Source organism: Triturus cristatus, chromosome 7, assembly GCF_964204655.1.
Source record: "Triturus cristatus chromosome 7, aTriCri1.1, whole genome shotgun sequence".
In the NCBI taxonomy this organism is placed as follows: Eukaryota; Metazoa; Chordata; class Amphibia; order Caudata; family Salamandridae; genus Triturus; species Triturus cristatus.
In genome coordinates, this window is record NC_140590.1 from 940,775,155 (window position 1) to 940,793,262 (window position 18,108).

The following is an 18,108-nucleotide window of genomic DNA, read 5'->3' on the forward strand; positions in this document are numbered from 1 at the left end:
TATTAGATTCTACGGTAAAAGTTATCGGTAAAGTTATCCTTGATGGGCTATTGCTCTGCACCTTGGTGGTGAAGATTTTGTCTGAGTTTCACTATAAGTTTAGTACAGGCTTAGGAACACTGGAGCAATGTCTCAACTTGCACTTGCTGATAAAGTTGCTAGGGGTAACTACCTATACTTAACTATGATTGATCTTTTTTCAGCTTTCATAGTGCTAACTGGTCAAAGCTGTGGGAACTCTTGCTTTCAACGGGCCTGGATGTTGGGCTGGTGTGTTTTTGTGTGCTCTCCATTTTGATTGTTCTGCCTAGGTAAGATTCAGGAAAGGTTGAGAATGGATGGATCTATTCTCCCTGAGACAAGGCATCCGCCAGGTTTGTGCACTAGCCCCTAATTTGCTATATATTAACAGACTTGATAGTGCAGAATATTTTTTATTTTTGTGTTAAATACTTTTTATTGATGGTACAAAAGAAGATCAACAAAAGTAATATACAAATGCAAACATATGCATATAATAACATTTAAAGCATATAACAAGAAAGCTAAGAATATAGAAAATCAAATATGTGTTTTACATAAAAGAATTAGATAGAAGGGGAAAATATATATAGAGTAATAGAGAAAGAGAGAGGGAAAAGAGAATCAGGAAGAATAGATAGGAATATAAAAACAAAGGAAAAAGAAAAGCATATAGAAAGGAGAAAAGAAGGTGAAAAATGTTTTTAAGGTGAAGTGGGGTGAGAAGAGAGATATGTAGTAAAAGGTAGCCAATATAGATCATATTTAATTTCCTGTTGCACAGATATTTAAGAAACAGTGGCTATGTTCATCGGAAATAAAATTCCACCATGTGGATATATTCAGCTTAGACATATCCTTCCAACCAAAAAGTATAACCTGGTAGGCAATTGCTATAAAAAGACCAAAAAGCATAGGTTTAGATGAAAGATGTTCACAGTCAGGGGACATAGTCCCAAATAAAACATTGTGAATTGAAAGATGAATATTGCATTGAAAAATCTTTAAACAATGTATCCAAATAATTTCCCAAATATTAAAAACTGTTGAACAAAAATAAAGTAAATGAGTTGAAGTACATGTAAATGTAGAACAAGACCAGCAGAATGGGAAAGAAGTTGGAATGGATTTAGAAATACATTCAGGGGTAATAACAGCTCTTTGCCTTACTTTATAAACTTTATTTTGCAGTTGAATGAATTGCATAAAAGTATATGTGTTAAAATAATGACATTAAAATGAGAATACAATAAAACAGGCAGGCAATCAATACAAAAAAGTTTTTAAAAAAAGGAGAATACAGTGCAAAGTTCTCATCCATGACCATTACACAGAAGGGTTAAGCTAAAAGTACAAACACAGATATGTTAAACAGACAAGCTGTGGCGACAGCAAATAGATATTTAAAGTGATATAGATAAAGTGCAAGGGACCTTACGGGTTCTGAAAGCAGCCAATAAAAAGGAAGCTAGTGCAATGCAAAACAATGGCGTATCTAAAGAATAAAATAGAGTGAGGGCTGCTGCTACTGTTCATATTGAGAATTTCCTTAAAAGCGGGACAATGAAGTCCTTACTCTCTTTTAAATAATGTGTGCAAAAGAGGAGGAAATGTGACGTCGATTGGGCTGACTTATTGTCACAGGGGCAAAAGGATAGGTTCCTTAGGAAAAATCGATTATTTGGGTAACCAAGCATTAGCAGAGTATGGTTCAGTCGGAATCTTGTCAGAATGAATCGGTGCTGGTTATTCTCTGCTATTTTTAAATAGGAATGAGAATAATTTAATATCTGTGGTATGAATTCGTAAAACCTTAGGGATTGTTTCTCTTTATGATTATTCCATCTATCCTGTGTAACTTGGTTTAAAAAGATCGCCTTTAGTCTTGGTTTAGGGAAATGTTTACAAAGAGACAGGGTATTAATCAAAAACCCAAGACCCAGAGAAGTAAAATGTTATGTAGGTTATCCACGGGATTCTGTAAGCATAATCCAAGGTTAAAATATCTTCGATCATTTTTGGGTTCAAACCCTCCATTTCCCTCTTCCAGATGGATAACCAAAGAACAAATGGAACTAATCTAATAGCGTCCGTGATATAGGGCATGCCAGCTTCTTTATGGGCTATAAAATTATTAGTTGCATGAGGAATTGACAGTAATCTTCTTGTACTTGAAAGGTAGTTGCATCAGTGATACTCAATAATGCTGCCACGTAAGTGGCGTTTATGCCTTATAAATTGTGAGCATTTCCGATATTGGCCTATGGCCTGGTTTTTAAGAAAACCTAAAAAATGCTGCGATACATTGAATCATTGAATTAGTTCTATTTTGCAGAATCTCCTTCCATGTAAGTTTATTGTCGAAGTCAACCCCTAAGTAGTTAAAATGATGTACCTAATCTATTTTTCCCCCACCTAAATTAAATCTCAGTTTTTTGTTTTTGTCCTGGCCTATTTACATTACATAGGATTTGGCTTTATTAATTTGCAGGTCCAGATTAAGCATAAAATCAGTGTACTGGGAGATGAGATTTTGTAATACCATTGGAGTCCTTGCTAATAAGACGGCATCATTTGCGTACAGCAGGATCAGGAGGGCAGATGAAGAGACTAGCTCAATCAGACGTAGTCTCAATCAAAGCTTTATTTAATCTATTAGTAAAGAGAGCAAACAGGAAGGGGGCGAGGACACAACCTTGCCTGACACCCCTCTCGATTTGAAAGGGTTTGGTGCATTCACCGTTTCTCCCATATCGTACCGTAGCAGAGGCACCCTCGTAGAGCTCCCTAATAAAATAATACCACCATCGTCCACTCCCATCTCCTTTAGGATTTCCTATAGCTTACTATGGACCATGCAGTTGAAGGCCTTGGATAAGTCCATAAATGCCAAATAGATTTGAGTGCTTTTGCTCTTATATATTTATCGATTTTAAGAGTTAAATTTGGACACTGATCCAGTGTTCCACTACCCTGTCTAAACCCATCTGGACTTCTGACAAAATGGCCTTTTCCTCTTCCCATATTTCTAATTTATTTAGGAATACGCCACCCGTTAGTTTGGCCGAGCTAATGAGCAAAGAAATTGGTCGATAATTGGCAGGTGCAGAGGGGTCCCCTTTCTTGTATATCGGGATAATTATTGATTATTTCAAAGAGGGGGGAGGACCCTTCACAGCTATGGCACTGAAAGCCACAGTTAGAAGCGGGGCCCAAAAAAGGATATAGGCTAGGAAAACATCCATAGGGACTCCATCGGGCTCCTTTGTTTTGCCAGAAGGGGATTGGATCAGGGCAAGTTTGACTCAATCCAGGTCAAATGACAGGCGTGGGGAAGGATCTAAAAATGGGGGATCACATATACCTATAGGTGGCCCCACCCTATGAAAAATGTCCTAGAAATATTTTACTCATGAATCTTCATCGATAGGGTTATCTAATGAAGGGGCGTTTTCATCACTCAGAAAGGGCATATTAACAGTTTTTCAAAAAGCTCTATTTCACGAAGGAGAGATGCTTTTCTAATGTCCTCCCAAGCCTCTAGTTTCAGCTGTCTTAGCCTATTTGCCCTGGCTGACTTATAGGTATTCCTAAGGATCCGAATCTGCTCTATATTTCTAGGTGTGATTTTAAGTGCCTTATGGAGGTTTTGTGAAGCTTCCGTGCAGTTCTTGTCGAATTGTAGAAAATAGGCCTCAGCTAGGCCTACCAGTGCAAGGGGTTCGCCCTTCTCTGCACAGAGTCCTCAGACTATTAGAAAGAAGTTGGCACAGAAACTGAAATAGAAAAGACATAGTTTATTAAACCTCAGGAGGTGGAACCACATTCACCCAGCACCCTGTGGTGCTGAATGAAGGTAGCACCCAGAGTAGAAGAACCATGGGTCTTTTATACCCACACAGGGGCTCAGGAAAAGGACGATGCAAGCATACATGAGAAGAGTTACATACATAGATGGTCATACAGAAATGCACCGTAAATAGTATAGGAGGAGCTAGCAGTTGCTGACTCTGGTAGAAACAACCTGATAGTTATAGACTAAAAACAGATGCATGGACAGTTAGATATTCCTGCGCATGTGCAGGGTAGCAGAGTCTAAGTATAGCCAGTCCTTTAAACAGAGCACAAGGGAAGACAAAATGGCTGCCAGAAATACAAAATGGATTCCACAAAATGTACAGGATAGCCTGTAAATACCAGATGGATTCTGCTAACGCTAATTTAATCGCAGCCAATTTACGACAGACGACCCTTTTAGCGTTAGCTGAAGACATCTCCCATAAAAAATGAAAAATATGCATATTAATTTTTAATAATTTTTTTTTCTCCATAAATTTACAAATTCATTGCTAGGTGGGCATTTCTCATTCTAAATATTGTTAAGCGGGTATGTATGAGGTATAAACAGAAGTACAAAGGGAACAGAGAATTGGGTCATACAGATAGCAGGAGAGAGTAATTACTATTATCAGAAACAGAATTATTAGCTTTCTAGTCCTTAGCAAATCCTAGAACCATCCAGTAAAAACATTTTCAAGGTTCCTATGCATTTCAGTTACCATCAATTTTAATATCAAAGTATCCAACAGTACATATCTAATAAAAACATTTTCGCTAGACTTTTCCAGTGTTTCCTTTATGAGGGCTAGAGTATCTATCATTATACCCAATACAAACATTAAAGCAGTCAGACATATTATTTACAAAAATGATCCTGGATCCAGGGGACCAGGAGGACCATGAGAATTAGGACGAAGAGCTGCAAAGGGTTGCTCCTCCTCAAAAATGGGACGATCAATGGGGTACATTTTCAACAAAAAGAAAAAGAAGCCCTTGGGAAATTAAAGCCGCTGTACAACCAACCAGAGGGGAGTCTTCTCCCTGTGTCCGTTTGAGCCTCACAGGCAGGCTCTTGTTGTTCCCACGGTGGAGCTGCACAACTCGCAACTCAGGAATCATGGCCTAGTTTCAAGGGAAAAGTTTCTTCTTTCAGGATAGGGCAATCACCCACCAGGGCAAATGCGCTCAGCGATCCTGTCCAGTGTCTCAGGCAGTGCACCAGTTTTCTTCATTTCAATCTAACAGGCACCAGAGACACAGCACCTGTACCCTGAACTCAAGTCCTTCCCTAACTCCTGTATTGCTCTGCTGGCACACTGCTCTTTCGTTGGGGCCATGGATTGCATTCAGTGTGCCCAGGTATCTCCTTTACAGCCACTTTGGGACCAGGATTCAGAGGCCTGATGCTAGGATCTCTGAAGCAACCCTTGTTTCAAAGGGGGTTACCTCAAGCAAAAACCTTCTTCCCTTCCTGGTCGGTCTGTGACTCTCAGCTGGGCATCAAAAGCTTGATCCACGATTTCTCCTTTCTGATTTGTGACCCCGTCTTTCGCCCAAGATAGTAGCAGGGGTACGCTCATCACAATGCTTCCGGCCTTCTACCTTCACTGAGGTCCTGGTTGCCAGCAGTGCCTGTGCAGGTTACCTTCACTTTGACTTCAAGCTGGACTGGTGCTGACTCCTCAAGCTGGATCTGATGTACGCGCCCCTCTGGCAATGGTTGTAAAGCAGCAAATATCTATTGGTGGACAGAACAAAAGGTCTTTAGACAAGGCACAAAAATAATCTATCAACAGAGAGGATAGTCTCAGAATACTTCCTAGTCCAGGGACGCCCCATATATTAACAAGGCACCCTGGAACCACTTTCATATATGTGAGAGTAAATAAAACAACAGTCTGGACCTATTGGCAAGTATAAAAACTCTTTAGTGAACTGACAAGAGTAATACGTCACCCAATGCCAAGCAGTCAAGGAAGTCTGTGTTCATTTCTAAAGACCCTCAAGAAAAAGGAAATGTTATACACGTTTTACTCCTAAACATTGCATTATTTGTACAGGACTGCAGACACTTCTAAAATGATTTTCCTTAATTAAAGCACCTATATTGTATACTCAGGACCATGCTCTCATGTTATAGGAGCAACAGGAAAATCTAACACTGCTAATTTAACAGGGATTCCTATTACATACAGAACTAAAAAACTTCAACATAATGGGTACATGTTCTCCAGCGGAACATCTTGTGACTAACAGACTCCTATAAAACAATATTTTCCTCAAAAATGTTTGCTAAGGATCACATAGACCTCTTCCCTGCATTCTACATTTTCACAATCCAAACTATGCAACATTAGTTCTAGTAAGGACTGTCAGTTTATTTACACAAACTAGCTAATAAAACTAACAATGCCCTTGCAAAACTGTATGTAGCATGAGAATAAACAAACAATAGTGGTGTTGTCACCTGAGAATTTTCAAACAAAAACTACCCACAGCTAGTTCCCCTTAAAGATCAAATAAGGAAGCAGCAACCTAGACTACTCATCCTCTCATAATTCCATCAGAGAGGATGGGTAGTAACATAGCAAAATATATTTATTCGTTTTATTATTGCTAATAATGTTTAAAACAGTATTACTGAATAGCCAATTTAATGTCTCATGGTTATTTCACAGACAGTTTAGACAGGCTCAAAAAAAAGTACGAAAAAGAGAGAGAACACATAAATTTGCCTACCCTTAATTTGTAGAGGAGCTAGCCTCCACTCCCCAGTTTTGACAGTAAGAAACCTGTACCAGGTTTCATTCTGTCAACACTATCAACCCCAATTTGTAGCAACTGGGCATAAACAAACTCTGAGGAGCGAAATAGCACATTTCAGCTAGCCAAAGAACATATTCCTTTAGCAAATGTACTAGTGCAACATGAGGCCGCATGAAGTCAAACTGAATCCCATTGCTTCCTGAATTCAACCCTAAAAACATTTATACTATATATATATGGCAGAGCCATTGTCCTTTAAAGAGAGGTCACATATACTATGTGCATTGAGTGCACCCAAAAACTTGCTTTTACCAAAAAAAAAAAGGGTAAGCAAAAACCTCTTTCTTCCCCTGCCATTTCGTCTTTCAAATGTCGAAATGTCAAAGCAACGTTGTGCTGAGCCCTACAGGCTTCTAAATGTAGGACTTTGACCTATAACCTATGCAGCTGTTCCCCAGCATGCATGCAAGGTTTTCATGTGGTGCTTCCAAGTCAAAGTGACCCTAAAGACCGAAGACAGAGCAGCAAAACCCACTCTGTGTGTCTACCAGCAATTTCAGAGGTAAGCTTAATAACTTCTGCCAATTTTTGTACATTGATATGTATAAGCAGTGTGCCAAGCGTTTGTCTAGCAGTATAGATGGTCTATGCTTACATATGTGCATTTACTGGGGCGTAAGGCAGTTTAAAAACTGATCTGACTGGAGAAAACTCATTTAAATAGTGAATTTTTACTCAATTTCGACTTTGATTTTCAGGGCACTTAAAAATTAATATCCTACAATGTTTTTGCATAATAGTCATCCCCAGAATGTCCTCTACATATCCCAGAGATGTGGCATCAAAAATGTATAATGTATACCCTTATAAAAATGAGTTTTGTACGCCTGGGTAAAGTAACATTTTCACATGTAATTGACCCCCTATTGCTGTATAGCACGGCTTAAATGCAATTTGGATGCTAGGAGGTCACAGTATCATTATTAGGCATTATAAATAGTAAAAAACGAATTTGTTTTTGCACCTATTTGAAATAACATTTTTTTTTTATATAATCAAAATTTATTTTTTTTGTTAATAAATCTAATCATTTTTATGAGTCTACATATGAAAAGCGAACTGCATCCCTTGCCTATTATATTGAAACACATTAATTCTTAGCCCTAAGCACAGAAGCTTATCTTGAAACATCTTAAGTCTGCGCCACTTTTAAATGAAGGACAGCCATTATTATTTAACATCAAAAACCACTCTTATCCTTATTTTAAAAAAAAGGCATTAAGAAAAGAAATCCCTACTGTCAATCTGCAAAAATAATGAAACTACATTTCTAACTTTGGAAACAGCAGTCTGAAATGCAGAATTTTACTCCGTGTTTTTGACTTCAACTATTCTCTGTAGCCGGAGTCCGAAATAGAAATGGTCTTGTTGACACAGCTGTTTAACACGTAAAGGTGTCGAAATTCACACGCCTTGCAAGTCAACCCTTCAAGCCAACACAAATCTGTCGTGCTGTATAATGTGAATGCCTTTGAATACCCTATACAAAAGATAAATGCTGTGACATTTTGTATCTGAATTTAGTCTATTGTAAAACACACAATTTCGTTTTTCTCTTTACACAGGTCATCTTAATTTTAACTTTCTAAAGGTAAAACTCTTATCCGATAATCCATGTTAATTTTGCGCCACAATTTTCAATGAGAAAATTAATTCTCAATTGGAAAATCGTTTTTATATAGGCATATAGCCCTTAAAATTTCAAGCAAGAGCATCATTTTACTTTTTTTGTAGGATTAATGCAACAGTTTTTAAAACAAATAAAAACAGTTTTCTATGGAAAGTCTAACTGGTCTTTGCACAAAATAGGGCCGAGGAAGGCTCCTTGGGTTTCGTTCCTCAGCTGCCCTGTCTCATCAGAGAAGCTAAACCTCAGCGCAGAACCGGGCCACAGCGAGTGCTCCTAGCCCCCACCTTACAAGCTGCAAGGTCAAAATCTGCCTTGCACAGCCCTGAAGCTGTCAAAGACAAAAAGCCTTCCTAATTTTATCTAAACTGCAATAATTTGCCCTATGGAAACATTTATTTTAATATACAATTTCTTTTCAAGGGTCATACATTTAGATTCAATTCTCAGATTAGCAGGTTCAGCTTAAATTAGAACCTACAACCCTGTGGACCCAGCACATTGGCTCACTGAACCACCAAGAACACAAAGCTGCATAGGAACAATTTGCAAATTCGAAATACCCACAATTTTTCAAGCTAAACTTTTAACGGGTCCCTAATTACTCTTCATTAATACTTTTGTACATTAAGGGTGTCATCAAATCACAGGGGTTGCTCTTTCTCTTGCTACACCCCTCTCAATTTCCTTTTGCGACTTATTGATGGTGATGAGACCAAATTAAATTTACTCCTTAACAATTTCACTTCTCAGAATTCTTTCACATATTCACAGTCATTCAATCACACGCTTTTTCCAGTGCTAGCAACATCCAAAACACAATTTACCACACCATAACATGTAAACACACATTTAACCCACAGATCAACACTTAAGACAGAAACAAAAGACAGCCCACAGACTGTACTTAAACCAAACCATTTGTAAATACTAGTTGCAAGTCATATTCACTAGATTTGGCTGACAGAACACCAGAAAAAATGCTCTGCATCTCATCACTTATGAATGTTACTAAGTGCACAGACCAGGATCCTTTTATGTACATATTTAGTTCCTCGGGGTACTAGTCACCACTTACAAGTATTTTTATTCCATAATGCGCTGTAAATTATAGAAGAAAGACCATACTTAATATACATATCCCTATCAGGCGTCCCCTCCGGGGGGGGGGGGGGCAGTTGTGCTTTATCAAGTCTCATTTTGGTACCATTCCAAAGGCAACACATCTTTTGAAGTGTGCTAAAGACAGATATGCCAAAAAATAGTGCAGAATATGCAATATTATAATCAAAGTAGCACTTAAGGTACCTTTAGTACGATGTGCCGTTCAAATCAATTCAGTTAGAGAAAATTCTCCTCATTACCTGCCTATGTGAATTGCAAGTCACATATGTCAAACAAACCAAGTTGGCCAACACAAAATATACCATACTCAAAGCCACAGTAAGCGTTACTAAACTACCTTACCAATCACAGGCATCAAAACCAACAGCAAGCGCCGCAGACACTTACCAATCACTTGGTGTTCAGATTCATCCTGCCAAGTTCTAAAATCGACCAAATGGTCACTGCACGGTGAATCAACAGAAGAGATCTCAGTCGAGGACCGGTGCCACCTGGATGGTCAGATCAGAAAGAAAGGAAAAGTCGCCGTGGATGCCAAGACTCTGGTCTTATCGGGCAGTGATCACGTCCAGAGCGAGATTCCAATCCTTCGTCGCGACCAATCCTTTGGGCATCCGAGTCACCGATGAGCCCCAAGTTGAGGCGCCAATTGAGAAAATAGGCCTCAGCTAGGCCTACCAGTGCAAGGGGTTCGCCCTTCTCTGCACAGAGTCCTCAGACTATTAGAAAGAAGTTGGCACAGAAACTGAAATAGAAAAGACATAGTTTATTAAACCTCAGGAGGTGGAACCACATTCACCCAGCACCCTGTGGTGCTGAATGAAGGTAGCACCCAGAGTAGAAGAACCATGGGTCTTTTATACCCACACAGGGGCTCAGGAAAAGGACGATGCAAGCATACATGAGAAGAGTTACATACATAGATGGTCATACAGAAATGCACCGTAAATAGTATAGGAGGAGCTAGCAGTTGCTGACTCTGGTAGAAACAACCTGATAGTTATAGACTAAAAACAGATGCATGGACAGTTAGATATTCCTGCGCATGTGCAGGGTAGCAGAGTCTAAGTATAGCCAGTCCTTTAAACAGAGCACAAGGGAAGACAAAATGGCTGCCAGAAATACAAAATGGATTCCACAAAATGTACAGGATAGCCTGTAAATACCAGATGGATTCTGCTAACGCTAATTTAATCGCAGCCAATTTACGACAGAACCACTAGTTACGTATGGGATCTCGCATGGAAGGCGGGTGTATCAGCTGTGCTCTTAAGTACTTTAACAGCGTGTAAAAACGCCTTGACCATACAACTCTGGTCTAAGGAAGGATCCAGATAAATATTTATGCTCTCTGGGTTAGCCAAAACAAATCTCGTAAAAAGAGTGCCCACATCAACATTCTCCTATTTAAAAATAACACCATTAGATATAGTTATGATTGGTTTGCGGGAAGTGGTGCCATTTTGGGGCTTCGACACTGGCCATGACAAGGCACTGGACAGGGTTGCATGATCGCTAAATTCGGTAAAGTGAGTTTTAGGTATTAAAAGCCTTAAGCTAAGGGACTCTGAAAAAATAATGTAATCTAATGTGGAGAGGTATTCACCTCTGTAAATAGTTGAGGAAAAGGACCCCGTATGTGGGTCCATGGCATTATGGATTACAAGTTGCTATTTCATTAATTATATTATAGTTATTATACTATTCGTTAATATAGTATAGTATAATATAGTATTAAGCACGTTCCTGTGAGTATCATGGTGGAAATGGGCAATGCACTCATTTTTGTGATCCAAAATTCTGCATAGCTCTGTGGAATTTTGAAAGTAGAGTTTCAAGTTAAAATCACGCAACCAGATTACATATAAAGTCTTATGGTGAGACTCCGCCAGCTCCTCTTACAAGTTATCTAAATACTGGGGAACCACCTCTGGATCTAAAAAGTTGTTATTATAGTAGTTTATCAATAAAAAGTCCCAAGCTGCAGGTCCTTCAATCACCACTATATGAAAGTTTGGGGATGTATTTGTAAAAGTCAGAACTTTGAATTCCACCACGTTGGAGATCAATGCTACCAAGCCCCCCCCCCCTTCAATCTATACCCGTCAATGTATATTAGATTCGTCTCAGAGGTTTCTTGAATGGAAATTATTTGGTAAGTAGCCAAAATAGACAACCATTCCCCATTATTAAGCTTATAATAATAATAATCCACATTTGTAAAGCGCGAACAATCACCCGTAAGGGTCTCTAGGCACTGGGGGCCGTCGGGAAGATGAAGTAAGCTATTGCCCAGAGTCACATGGTGCTAGGCTAATCTGCCGCCGACGCAAGGGATCGAACCGTGATCCCCAGATTCCGGAGTCAGTCGCCCTGGCCGCTGCACCACACCTCATACTGTATCCAGCTATATTCCATGTTGCCAGAGAATGAGGTAGATTCTGTGCATCCCTGGGAGTGGATAGAGAGGTCTGGTGTGCATGGACTATTGTAAGTGAGTCGATATGGCACTGTTGTTCATTTCTCCCGTGAGAGCTGGAAGGAGGCAGTTTAGTGCACTCCTACGGACTGGGTTCCGGAAGTTGGCAGGCTATTACCCAGATGTCAATCGCAGGAATCCAAACCTGCTAGGGGGGAATAGCTATTAGAAGTAGGATAGTGAGCAGAAGGAATCATAGGGTTTCCATACCCTCATGGATGGTGATCTAAAGGTATATATGCTGGACCCCTCTCGAGTGCAGAGTAGGTGGTTTGTAGAATAAGCCCAGGGGTGCAAGGACAATCCTAGTAGTAGTATTTGGACAGCCTATAGATTGTGAAAGTAGGTCACTAACTAGTTGTGGGCTGTCAAAATTTAGGACCACACAGTCACCCTCATAGGATTTAGGAGAGGGGCCCATCCAAGGGGTTCTCCGTGCCATTAGCAGATGGTTCTGTATTAGGGGTCCTGGCCTCATATGAGTAGTTAGCCAATGGCACACTTTCGCCATAAGTTGGTTGTATACTCCTTTTGGGAGGAATTGAGAGCGGGAACGTTTAGTAAGACTACTATGTATGGGGTAGCTGCAGGCGGGAGATCTAGATTATATTATAAACACAAATTGAGATTGGGTAAAAATTGCAGCTTTAGGCGTTTTAAAAATGTAAAGCCATAGTTGATCGCAAATGTGAATAGGGAATGAGATAGAAAGTTCAGCTTCCCAAAGTAATTTAATGAAAGTTTGGGGTCTTATTGTATTAGGCGATAATAACATGTTATATAGATAAGCAGCTTTGGGTGTAGAGTCTTTAGGAATGTTATGCAACAGTGTCAAGGGTGTGAGTGATAAAGTGTCAGGAAGGAAATCATTAGTGGATAGAAAGGGTTGAAGAGCAGAACATATTAAAGTTTATATCTGTAAAAACGAGCTTGGTAGATTATATTGTGCTTGCGAGTGGGAAAAAGGAATAACAGAATTATGGTGTGCAAATTGATGAACAAACATATCTTTCTCCTTCGAATGTTTAAAATCGAATGATTTATATCGAAATTTAAAATATTTGTTGCAGCAAACACATGAGGTAAGGTAACATTGATAAAAATCAAATGCTGTGAAAAACATTGTATGCAACAAATTATGAGTATATTTTAGGATAGGAATTGTAAAAATAAAAATGCAATTGGTGATATAAACTACATCAGTAATTGAAAAATCTTTCAGTAAATTAATTTCAAATACAATCCATTGTGGTGTGGGAAAATCTTGAAAGTCAGTAGTTAAAGCATAAAATTGTCGAATTAAAAAGGTTGAGTGGTACAGTTTAAAATCTGGAAATCGGACACCACATTCATTCTTCGGATGTTGATGTTTAGACAAAGCAATACATGTGTGCCTATTGTTCCAGAGAAATTTAGTACAGAATGAATTTGAGAGAAGTGGGACAGAGGTATTTTGAAAGGTAGCATAGATAATATATAAAGAACATGTAGCACAGTCATCATTTCATGGTGTTTAGTGTACCCTACCATGAATGATTAAGAAGGGACCATAATGAGAGTTTTAATGCAGTGAAAGTATAGCCGATAGCGTTCAAAATAGTAGATGAAAACCCAATACCAAGGTACTTGATTTTTGAAGAGCAGCAGGAAAAAATAGTATCTACAAGCATATATAAATAACAGGGGGTGTTCAATGGTAGAATTTCAGTTTTCGAGAAATGTAATGGATAACCAGAACTATTCGAGTAGAATTCGATTTCTTGTAAAAAAAGGGTTTAAAGAGGAGATAGGATTAGACATGTATATTAAAATATCATCAGCATAAGCTAATAATTTGATTTCAAGGGAATTAAGTTTAAAACCTGTAATAAGTGTGTTACAACGAATATGTTTGAGAAACATTTCTAGACAAAGAATAGAAAGCATGGGAGAGAGGGGGAATCCTTGTCTAGTAACCTTTATGTAAAGGAAAATAAGGGGAAAATGTCCATTAAGAAAAACGCTGGCATGAGGACCAGAGTATAGTAGTTTTATACAGGAAAGAAATTTAGGGTGAAAGCCAAACCAATGAAGAGTAGTAAATATAAATAGCCAATTGATGTGGTTAAATGCCTTTTCAGCATCAAGAGATAATCACAAGAGGAAAATGATATTTCTTACCAAATGTGAGAATATTTGAGAGCATTCTAACGTTGTCAGTAGCAAGTCCACCCTTAACAAAGCCAGATTGGTCAGACTTGACAAGTAAGGGAACAATGTTTTGTAGGCGAGATGATAAAGTTTTAGCAAATATTTTACAATCATATTTAATTAATGAAATAGGGTGATCATTTTTACAAAGTGTATGATCTTTGTCAGGTTTAGGAATAATAACTATTAATGCTTCCAAAAAAGATCAAGTGGCTTTTGAATCCAAAAAAAAGAATTCAAAAGTTCAAGAAATTTAGGGGAAAAAGATGAGAATAGTTCAGCAGAAAATCCATCTGGGCCAGGAGCCTTAGTTTGTTTAAGGATTTAATGGCATCCATGATTTCTTGAAGTTATGTCAGCTTCCAATGATTGAAATTTATCGGGGCTAGAAGGATGTTTAGGACTGCCACCAAAGAATGTATGCTTGTCGTGTTCTGAAGTACTGGTGTCATCTGAATATAATGATTTTTAATATTGTTGGAAAGTGTTAGGAATATCAATATTAAATTCATTCTGATTAGGACCAATATTTTTATATCAGATCTAATTTTTAAATAATTAGCTAACAGTTTGCCTGCTTTATATTGATCTTTTGATTTAACTTTAAGTAGGATATTACAAGCATCAATAGTGGTGAGTTTATTTAGGGCAGACTTGGCTTTAATTGGTACATGTGGGACTGACAAAGATTTGGAAGTAAACTAATTATGTTCTAGTGTTTTAATTTGCTGTAATAACGTATTGTACTGGGCATTTGTTATTTTTAGCTGAATAAGCTATACCGAAGGTTGATTAAATTTAAAGAATTCATTAAGAAAAGCATACGTTTCTGTAATAAAATTATCAGATAAAAGAAAATTGTTGAATTTCCAACAGCCAGCATTAGAAAAGGCAATTGAGAAATCAAAAGAAGATAAAACTGGGGCATGATCTGAGATAAAAATTGAGCCAATTACTGAGGATTGAATAGCGAGGAGTAAGGGTTTAGTAACCAAAATATTATCTATTCTGGATCTGGTGTGATGTACATTAGAGAAAAATGTAAATTCGCATATATCAGGATACAAGTTTTCCAAACATCAAATACTGGAGGAGTGGCAATGGCAGATTGAAATGACTTATGGTGATTATCAGGATGAAATGTATATTTAGATTTCCTATTAGTAAAGGGATATAGTCATTGATTGAAATCTCATGCCACAATATAATTATTATTAATAGAAGCCAATTGTATTTTGATACTGTTCCCAAAATCAGGATCAGGTTTAACAGAACCATACATTTCAAATTAAGGGATCTGTATATTATGAATTTCAACCGTAACCAGTACCCATCGTCCATTAGTGTCACATTGAGTCGATACAATCTGTGCATGCAATACTTTATGAAAAAGGATGGCTACACTGCCTTTACGATTGATAGCTGGTGAGTAAACAACCTGGCCTACCAATTGTCTTTTTAACCTAAGCGATTCAACATTGTTACAATGAGTTTCTTGTAAAAAAGTAACACGTGAGTTAAGCTTAGACAAATGAGAAAGTACTTTTTGTCTTTTGACAGGATGTCCCAAACCACGATCTTCCACAAATATTTTTTAAACATATTGGATTTGACTGATGTGAGGCTCCATTTCAAACATTTTACTCTCCATAGCAATCCATTGATCTTCAATTTGTTGAAGTTTTTCATTAGTGGAACTCAGGAAAGTTTTCAGGCCCCTCACCTCATTAAGTATAGCATCCAAATCAGGATTATGAAACGACATGCTGGGTAAAGGGGAAGTTTTTTCTCTCTTTTAGGTTTTGTGCCATGGGAAGAATGCTTAAAAAAGCAGCGAGAAGATCACTGGCTATTTTAGCCTAGCATAAGGGGGTGATGTGAGATCTTTTGGCGAGGTCCAAGCTTGCCCATATATTATGTTGGCAAAGTGTAAAAATACATTGGTGAGCAAAGCAAAATGTAGTAATCCCCAAGATGCAGAATATATAATAATAAATTATAATAGTACCAAGTTCAGTTCATGAATAAAACTCCAGGAGCAAAGGAAGCACTAAGCAGCATATAATCCAGCATTGAGATGTAAAAGGCAATGTAAATAGGTGAAAATATTTATAAAGCAGAAAAAAGGAGAAATGTAGCAACAGAGGATTATTCCATAATAGTAGAAAGTAAGTGGAGTATTATTTGAGGTGGGAAAATGCTGAGATTGTTTAGTAAAGTAGAAAAGAGTCTGTCAGCACTTTTTAAAAAAGAAACATGGAAAAACAGCCTTCACGACATTTTAGAGAAAGGGGGTTGTGCAGTGCTGCTCCACAGCTGATAAATTGAATGGCATGTAAATAATATTAAGCACAACATTTTTACTGAGCAGTAGGGGGCCAAGAATGCTAGTGGCACGCTGATTAAATGGCGAGCTCTCACGTCTGTGAAGAACTCACCTCCATGGCTCCAGAATATAAAGAATGCACTGGCAGGGTTTAAAACTGGCTTACGGTGCTGCATGGAGAATTCAGAGCATCCAGGGATGCTTTTGCTGGTTAACTCCCACCGTAAGTGGCTGTATGACAGATAAGAGCTCCACACCTTAAGGGAGTTCAAAAGGTTGTCGCCATCTTGATCAGCGCACAAACCACAGTACAGAAAAATTAAGTGTACTGCATTAAACGGAAGACAGGAATCATAGATCAGACTTGATTGGGGCTAGTGTGTCCAAGAAATAATGCAAAGTCATACAAATGGCTTAAACAGAAATCCATAGCTATAGTGGCTTTGGAAAATGGGTCAGTGGTTTAATGTGAGTACATTGAGAAATGGGTAGAATGGTTTTGCCAGACACTCTCTATCTGCTATTCTGTGTACGTCTGTGATGTTTGTTACTTGAAGTGATAATTTTTTATATCTGTATTGTAGCTTTAGTATAGTAATAATATCATAACATGACATAAATTAATAACATACAAGTTTTGTGGATAAGTAGAAGTATAACAACAATGTCTTGCTTTTTAATAAAATGTCATGTCTTGTTTTGTTAGGTTATTCCTCATGGAGATGCCAAAATTTATATGACCTACAAATACATGATTCATGAAGATTTGTTGAATGTTGATAGCAACAATGTTGTAGAAGAAGATCTGATTGTGTATGAATGGGCTTTGAAAAAATGGTCTCCATGTTCAAAACCCTGCGGAGGAGGTAACACAGTAATACTTTTATAAAGTAAAAATTCAATGTTTTTAGTGATAGATCAGCATGATCCACCCTTATCTATGCACTCAATTAAAAAAGTTATAAAATATGTTTCATTTGTGAATGTGGAAACATAAATTAATGTTAACTTTTGGATGTAATGGCTTTTGAATGGGTAGTCGGCTGCAGTCGATTGACAATTACCATTACACGTGCACACTATTGCAGCAGTAATTTCACATTAATTACAGACAGTTATTAAAATATCTTTTATGAGCTTCCTGAAGTGGTAAAGTGATTGTTTGGTCAATTGTTGTGATGATTGGGTGTTTTATTCAATTTAGGGGTTAGCTTAAAGGTTCAAGACAGGGATTCTGGCTTCTTTTAGAAACCCAGTGGCTTCCTACACCTTTATGAAATAAGAGTGCACTAGACTGGTACAGAAAGAAAGAAGACTGATGTAGAAAGAGAGAGATATTTGCTGAGTCTTTTAACAGGTTGATTTTTCTGTTTAGGCACCATTTTCTATCCATCCTGCCTCTGTTGCACAAGCAGCTGCTTTGGCAAGTGCCTTTACGGTGCATTCAGGCCCATCGTAAGTTCATCTTCAGCTGTTCCCTCCTTGCTCCAAGTCTGAAATTCAGCCTCTTTAAAGCCCATTTAAAAATAGAGTCAGAGAGATATGCAGTAGTTTGTTTATGTTTTCTATGAGTACAATCTCACAAACACATGACAGCATGTGTGTGCAGTTTTAAACTGCCATGTTGACCTAGAAAGTTAAACCTCTTGCCAAGCCTAAACCTTCCTTTTTAAT

The 18,108-nt window shown here is 38.0% G+C and overlaps 1 protein-coding gene and 1 long non-coding RNA gene across 2 annotated transcripts in view; one reads left to right on the forward strand and one right to left on the reverse strand.

Moving 5' to 3' along the window:
• The window catches only part of LOC146810884 (A disintegrin and metalloproteinase with thrombospondin motifs 2-like), a 1,551,661-nt gene that overhangs the window by 1,347,689 nt on the left and 185,864 nt on the right, over nt 1-18,108 (forward strand). Inside the window, exon 17 of the mRNA XM_085617927.1 lies at nt 17,141-17,300. Coding sequence (XP_085474053.1) covers nt 17,141-17,300 — 160 coding nt within the window. The remainder of the gene's footprint in view (nt 1-17,140; nt 17,301-18,108) is intronic.
• Nucleotides 3,804-10,272, reverse strand: LOC146810886 (uncharacterized). The gene is made up of 2 exons (XR_014966643.1): nt 9,827-10,272; nt 3,804-5,599 (listed from the first exon to the last, which is right to left on the reverse strand). It is a non-coding gene; the product is annotated as an uncharacterized LOC146810886 (long non-coding RNA).